Here is an 8,207-nt window from a genome sequence, read left to right on the forward strand (position 1 = left end):
CAGGTATTTCTTTTTTTCAATGTAATTTTTCAATTCAAGCAGAAAAATACTGCAAAGCTACTGCTGTTTTCTGCACATAATGGCAGCAAAATGAAACTTAGCCAACTAAGTAAAGGACAGGATGTTAACTCAGAGTGACGTGAGCTGAAGAATGAAGAGTGTGGAGGATGAGGAGGGAGGCAGAGGGGCACAAGTATTAGCACTGAAAGAGGAAATGGTCAGTGGAAATATCACTTCTGCTTTGTCGTATTTTAGCACCATGGAAACGTGTCATTAACAGTCGGTTATGTCCTCATAAAGTGTGTGTGTGTTTATGTCTTTGTGTGTGTGTGTGTGTGTGTGTGTGTGAGTGTGATTAGCTCTGAGTGTGGACTGATTGTGTGACCTACATGTACACTGTGTACTTTCTCCACCTTTGTGTGTTTTTGTTTTTTATTTAGTCTGAGGGGTAGTATTATCTTTTATGTGCTGAGAGCAAAAAAAAAACCCAAACCAAAATGATAATATTAGGTTGGAAATATGAGATTTTCACTCAGTATCATCATTGTATGTTAAATTTATGATTTATGAGTCGTTCATTGCACTCCCTGCAGTTCCTAGAAGGTTAGCCCTGTTCCACTTCACCTGAGTAGTTTTATTGATGTGTAATTAAGCAGTAACACAATCCAGTAGAGGGAATGCCGTGCTGTGAGGTGTTGGCACTGCCATCCAGGCAAAAGGCCAAAAGAGAAACTCATACCCATTGACCTCAGGAGGAGGTAGTAAAAAATATCTTGAGGCTTTTCTCATTTCTCATCATACACACATGCTTTCAAGCACTGCGTCCCTGTCTGTTTGTATCTTTTTCCACCACACACATACACGCACATCAGCATTGTCCTGACTGTAATGGATCCAAGCCATTATGTAACTGTTAGAGCCACTTCTAATGCACTTTCATAAGGCAGCAGGTAGAGCAGGATGGGTGTTTCTCACTTTTTGAGACAAACACACATCCCAGACATTGTGCATCCTGTACTGTACTGCATGTTTGCGCAACATTAAGTGTGTGTGTGTGTGTGTGTGTGTGTGTGTGTGTGTACTGAACAATATGTTCCGTTACATTAAAATTTAACATTTAAAGATTTGAAGGTTAGATGAATTAGGAATTGTAGCAGGTTGTAATCTCAAGATCATTTATATGCGGGATATTTAATATCATCTTTGAGTATATTGATTATGTTGAAGACTCACATTATGACCAGTTGAGACATAAGCAAAAGGTTTAATAGTCTGACTCTCTATTAAAGGAAATTATTATTATTACTTATTCGCTTTCTTGCTGAGACTTTCCTGTAGTCTTGTCATCACTGTGAGGTTGCCAGGCAACCAGCAGGCTTCAGAAAGTCACTGCTCCTGGCCAAGAAATAGTCCTGCTCATAACTCCCCGTAAAACCCCAACTTGTCGTGTTTACATTTCATTTTCTGTAAGGATCAAACAAACAATACAATGTGTTACTTAGTGAGCTATAAACTGTGTGGATTACGCGCAATTTTAACCTTGAATTGGTCGCCCCAACTAATTTTAGAATCGGGCCAAATTTCTGCTGGATCGCCTTTTGTTTGCCGTACAGTTTGAGGGGGTCAAGATGCCTGATTAATTGCCCAAATTATTGGTTATACTTTACTTAGATAGTCAACCTACAGATTGTTTGTCAGAGTCTGTCTTTTAGTTTGAGCAGTTCCACGGTCCGATTTCTCACATGGCTGCTTGCACATGCAGCTTTGAGGTTGTACGTTTTGGCTGTACAGAAAGGCTGATTAAAACATAGTGTGATTTAAGTTCAGGATGAATAAAAACTTGCAGTGTCTGCTCAGCTTAAGAGATGCTGGTAGGCAGATTTTTTTTTTTTCCTTTGGAGAGAAGCAGGCTAGCAGTTTCCCCCTGCTTCCAGTCTTTATGCTAAGCTAAGCTAACCGTCTCCTGGCTCTAGCTTCATACTTAATGGCCAAACATGAGAGTGGTGTTGATCTTCTCATTTCATTCTTGGCAAGAAGGAAATATGCATATTTTCCAAAACATCAAACTATGTCTTTAAATCACCAAACCAACCAGTGAGCCCTGCTGCGTGTGGTTTCAATTTACTCAGTTATCATTTCTTGGCTTTCTGATTCCTCAAGGGACATAAATTCAAATATCATCCATCCATCAGTATTTTTGTAAAGAACAAATATTCTCTACATTACATACAGCTGTTATTGCTGCATGCAAGTTGAATATCTCAGCATGGCTTTTTAACATGTGTTGTTTATTTTCTCTCTACGTCTTCTCTTTATGCCTCTTTCTCTCTCTTTCCTTTGTGAGAGTCTCTGTGTGAGAGTGATTTTAACCCTCTGCGTGCAAGGAGCCGTTCAGTCCAGCTGGCCCCCAGCCAAGACTAACAGCCCCACAGCCTGAAAGGAGAGAAGCGTCAGTGGGAGAGGAAAGAGGGGGAGGTGTTGGAAGAGAGTAAAAGAGGTTGAAAGGAAAGGTGGAACGGGGAGAGAAATGAATAGAAGTGGAGAAAAAGACTTTGCAAGTGTGATATAGGCTGCAGAGGTTTAGATGTGATTACAGAGTCTGAAATTCCTCTGCAGCACAGGATTAACAGTCTGGGTTTTTTTTCCTTCCCTCTATCACTCTTAATCTCTCTTTCCCCTTATTCCCTCTGCCTATTTTGATCTCTCCTGAAACATTAAGGCAGCCGGAAAAAAAGTTTAGTAGCAATTGCTGTGAAAATAACCAAAAATAGTAACCTTTGTTTGCATGTATTCACTATTCTTAGTTCCGTATGTAACGTCAGTCAAGGGCCCATGAAACACATCTGTAAAAGTTTTTCTTCCATCGTCACTCAGCAGTCTACATCCGCACCTTGTTGATTTGTAGGCAATATAAATGTCTGAATGATTATGTGCTTTTGTTCTCTCTGACATGCATCAAACTTTTTTTGCATCTTGCAGAGTATTTGGGAAATGTTTGGGAACCAATGAATTGGCAGCATGCGTGCGTGTGTGAGTGTGCGCCTGTAATAGCTTGCAAAAAAACCAAACCAAACCACAGCAGCAGAAACGGCAGCATCATGTTGCAAGAGCAGCAGCTAGAAGGCAGCTCAGAGAACAAGCCTTATCTTTATCAGAGCTGCCGAGTTGGAGCAGTGGTTATATAACGATAAGGGAGGCGGGGTCCAGGCATGACAGGATAGTGGTTTGAGCATGGCTATCATGTTGTACCTGGTGTAATTTATGTCAGGCAACACTATCAGTGTTTACTTGTTTTTCTGTACTGTATGGAGCTTTGAGTATGTTGTAATTTCTGTGTTGTCTTACTGAAGCATTGTCTGATTTCAAATTTTTTTGTGTGGCTTTGTTGGCTGCACTGTGAGTGGACACATGTTTTTTTTAAAGGGATACTGCACTGAAAATATGTCTTTTGAGTTTCAAACTTTCACCCTCTACACATTTAATGTGTTTTTGACATGTTTGGAGCTTGTCTTGGACAACAGCATGGCCAGATTAACCTGTTCAGGGGCCTCAGGGCAAAAATTAGCTGCTAGGCCCCTTTGTGCTAAGCTAAGCTAAGCTAACCATCTGTTGGGTCCAACTACATATTTACCGTACAGACATGAGAGTGGTATTAATCCTCTCATCGAACTCTCTGCAAGAAAGCTGATAAGCATATCTCCCCTCAGAGGCCCTGGCCTGGGCTTTCGAGGGCCTTGAAGCTTTGGGCCTCGGACAGTTTAGATTCACAGCAGTTACAATGGATTCCAATGGAGACAGAGGACCACAGTAAAAAAGCACTAATGTAATATAATCCACTTCTCTACCACAGATCCAAAATTGATTACGTTCCAAACACTGCACAACATTGCCGAATACACTATTTCCTTGTTGTGCTAGTGTCTTCCCATAGCTTCAAAGCAAAGCAATGATGACTTTTCCAAGCCACCTGGAGGCGATGAGTATTTTATTCCCAAAAGACAAATTCTCGGTGTAGTATTAAGTCCCTTATTTCTCTCTTCCTCTCATGTATCTCTGTTCCCCTTCCATCACTTTCACTTCCACCCCTGTTTGACTCCATTTGAACTTGTTCGATTAGCATGAAAATTGAGAGCATTACAGCCAAAGCATCAATCTTCTCTCCTCTCTCTGTCCGTCTTTCTTCAGGTGTGTCAGTTTGTGGTGTCGGTGAATGGACTGAATGTCCTCTCTCAGGACTACCGGGCCGTCAGCAACCTGATCCTAACTGGACCCAGGACAATCGTCATGGAGGTGATGGAGGAGGCATAAGTTTGAGGAGAGCAAATCCTCTTAGAAGAATAGTGCAGTAATAACATGGGGACTAGAATGTTTAGCACTTAACCTCAAAACTACAGCGACGACATGAAACGCAACCCACACTCTCTCTGCTCCAACATTGTTTTGACAAGATAGATGACTAAGAGACAGAGTGTGTTTAAGAATATGGGTATTCAAGTAAAGTAAATGATTCAACCTGTGGACAAAATACACAGGTTGTACTTGAAGGAGATGGAACAAGTAAAAGCTGAAACTGTAACAATAAGGAAGAATATTTCATGTTGACACATTCAGTGACCTCTCCCACAGTTAGTTTCGAACTGTGGACTGAAACTCCCGATGGCTCAACACTGCCCTCTGCTAGGAAATACAGGAAGACACACAGAAAGGGAGCATTCATGCTGCAACTACATAAATCACAGGTCTTTGGTTTCAGGGTGTTTAATTGTGTTTTCTTTGCTTGGGGAACCACAGTGTAAAAATGTCTACCCTTGTTGTGTGAAAACGATTAACAACTAAATTGATGCCCAGGTAGATTTATGTGTAGCTGCTAGGAATTAGTTAGTTTACATAATAAAAAGCAGTAAGAAACTGTATGTGACATTAATAGGCACAATGTAAACAGAAAAGTTACAAAATACTTTACGCACAAACACAGTGAAGAAGTCCTGCTTTAGAAAAATAGTGTTTATCGGATGAAGCCTCATTATTGGGCAAACTAAAATAAGCTACAGCACTGACATCTTTATGAATAATTGTTTTTAACTTACCCCTGATCTATGTTAGTATCTTTTAGTTTTTAGTTTTTTTTAAGATGACGCAGACCTGAAACTTCCACAATGACATAAGATGTCATATTTTATAAGTGTGTGTATATATATATATATATATATATATATATATTAGACACACACACAGACTGAAACACAATTGAACTTGCCTCCAATGTTTAAAAGAAAATCCCCTCTTGAGTTAACTGGAAGTTAACTGCACTAAAGCAGGCTTGAGGTTTGGATAAATGGATTTTTACATCATTAGCCTCCAAAATAACATCATCTGAAATAACCGTATGTTTATAGACTGTGCCATCATGTGCTTAGACATACCAGCATGAGAAGATCACATTTAAAACTATATGATAATAAAAAAAAGAACATGGATAAGTGATGTGTCTGTAATCCATAGTTGATTCCTGAGTAAACACATGTTTACTTGTTTGTTTTAAACAAAACAACACTGCCTGGTTCAGTGGATGTGTACTTAGTTTAGTCCTGAAGTGAAATTATTACTGAAAAACTAAATACAAATGCCATAAAGTCAACTTTTTCTCTACAAGGTGAACATATATTCAGGAAATCTTTATTGCCAAACAGTAGAATTAACACACACTGTATGTCAACTCCAAGTGAGTTATTCAGTGGACATCTGATTGATTTTTCTCAATGTGCTTCGATGTTGTAAGCAGTGAAATGCATGATTCCTGTACATCTGTGCTTATGTAGCATTAGCTTCTAATCCAAAGCGCTTCTTCAGTCTGTTGACTTGTAGGACTGAGTTGTCTGACAAATCATTTCAGAAGTAAAGTAAATTTGAGCCTTCAAAAGTCTATGTTTCCACTTTCTGCGCTCTCCCATTTTCAGGAGAAACATAACAGAACAAAACTTCCTCAGCTGTATAAATAAGAAGTTTATATTTTAGAGCCTCTCAGACATTGGTGATGTTCTCTGTTGCCTCTGCTAAACATTCATGACATTTTGTTTTAAGTTACTGATCTCAAAACTGTCCACTCATGTTGTTGGATGACGGCATACAATACACAATGTTAATACTGTTCATGTAACGTTCATGAATATTTTGTTGTGAGGGTTTGGAGAAGATATGCTAAGGACCCTAGAAACAGAGATCTCAATATTCTTTGAAACTTTTTCTTTAGTTTTTCCACACTGCCGTTCAGCAGGTAACATGACAACAGTGACTGTTCAACAATAAGCCTGAAAGCATTTGCCTTAAGACCTTATTTTGCTGCTAATCACAGTTGGTGGTCATCTAATTTCTTGTTCTGTTCCAGTCTCTTTTATCTCTAACTTTGTGTATTAAAAGTCACCTTGTACAAGGTGATCATACGTCAGTTCTATTGACAATCAGTGTTTTATGGACACCACCTTTAAACAGCACAACAGCGTTTTATTTTAAAAGCAATGGTCTGACAGAATGTATTTCACCACCATCTTCTACAATGTGCTCTTTGCTTTATGTTCACCTCATGAGGCCGGAGTGAGTGGGCCAAACATTTTCAGCAGGTACAGCTGTGTGTTTAGTTCCTCCGCTGTCAGAGATTAAATGTTGGGTTTGATGGCAATATAAGCTCACAGTACCACAGTCTGTTTTTGACAAAGCAGCTAAAGCTCATTCAGATGTTCTGATGTATTAAACAGTTGATTAAGTGTTTAATAAACAAACTGATTCTACTCTGTGCTTGTGGTTTCTTCTTCAGGACTATTGGAATAATAATTGACATGTGTTAGGCTCACATTTTGGCTTTTGGGTCTGATTTAGTGCTAGTTTAGTCCATAAGTGTGCTTACTGTGCGTGTCTAAAAATCACACAAAAGCAGGTATTTTATTTAATTAATAATAATAATTTAGAAAAAAAAAATTTAGTAGAAATATAACTGCAGACTTGAAAAATGGTAGCCTTTCTTTCCTATAGTTTTTAGTGTGAAGTAGAAATAAACCAAGCTGCTTTGGCTTCGTTTTCCATCTCTGTCCTCTGGTAGGCCTATCCTCATTACATAGAGCTCCATCATGTTCTTTTTCATTTGGCACAGTCAAGTTAAAGGTCACAGTCAACTTTAACTTCAGAGGCAGATAAAAAAAAAAAACAACAACAAAAAAAACAAGTTTCCCTCTCATACTTTCTTCCTTTGTCACAAGGTTCACAAGTTTACAGTAACATGTAGCTTAATCTGTGAACTTCTTGTCTGGTTTTCCTCTTTTCTCAGGTTGGCTTAAAGTACAATGTGCACCACCTTTCACCTGGACTGACATTCCTGGTCCCTCACACACACACACATCTGATATCCTAAGGCAATGGTTCCCAAAATCTGGGAGGTCACCAGATTAATGACATAATAAAGAATTGTATTAATTAATGAATGTATTTTTCATTCCTTTTGTGAAATATTGTATACTTTTACCACTTCAGGCCTACAAAAATCCGTCAAAACACATCTGAAAAGGGAAAACTGTTTGGTTGAACTGCTTTCAGCAGTTCATGTTCACAATAAGGCCATACATAAACTGTAATGAAGGGTTACAAGCCAAAAAGGTCGAGAACCACTGGCCTAAGGCATTGTGATGGAAATATTTATAGGAAATCTGAGATGAGAGAAAATGTCTGCATGTTGTCACTGATTACAAGCTTAACACACGGCCAACTCTGTAAATGTCCTGCCTGGTTTTCCTCCCTACTTAGATTGGCCACAAGTAAAATGTGTCACCCCTTTCTCTCTTTTTTTAGATGCACTACCAAAAAGCTGTCAGCAGGCGGTACTGTTATACTGTAGCACACAGTATTTTTCATGATTTTACCTTGAGTACCTCCATATCACAGCCAGTGGTGTCTACTTTGGACAGTTTTATGGATTTCAGCAGAACATCTTGTTCAGCTCTGTTTTGTGAAATGTCTGTGTGCGAATACAATCCACAGAAATAAAACATATCTGCACTGCAGTAGCTGAAGTTGCTAGACTGACATGATTATTGTTGATGTCTGGTCACAGTACTCTCATTCATCCCCATTTAGTCAATTTTGACCCGCTCTTATCTCGTCATTTATTTATTTTGGTGTTGATGACATTACTAACTGCATAGCTGGATGATCTTCTTAAC

General features: G+C 39.0%; 1 protein-coding gene across 2 annotated transcripts in view; it reads left to right on the top strand.

Annotated features, from left to right (window-relative positions):
- deptor (DEP domain containing MTOR-interacting protein) overlaps positions 1 to 6,785 on the top strand; it is a 30,765-nt gene extending 23,980 nt beyond the window's left edge. For both annotated transcript variants that reach the window (XM_044207897.1, XM_044207898.1), the window contains exon 10: positions 4,186 to 6,785. In XM_044207897.1, the coding sequence (XP_044063832.1) occupies positions 4,186 to 4,308 (123 nt within the window). In that variant the 3' untranslated portion in view covers positions 4,309 to 6,785. The remainder of the gene's footprint in view (positions 1 to 4,185) is intronic.
- Positions 6,786 to 8,207: the final 1,422 nt, after the last annotated feature.

The sequence above is a fragment of the Siniperca chuatsi genome, linkage group LG9 (assembly GCF_020085105.1).
Source record: "Siniperca chuatsi isolate FFG_IHB_CAS linkage group LG9, ASM2008510v1, whole genome shotgun sequence".
Lineage (NCBI taxonomy): Eukaryota > Metazoa > Chordata > Actinopteri > Centrarchiformes > Sinipercidae > Siniperca > Siniperca chuatsi.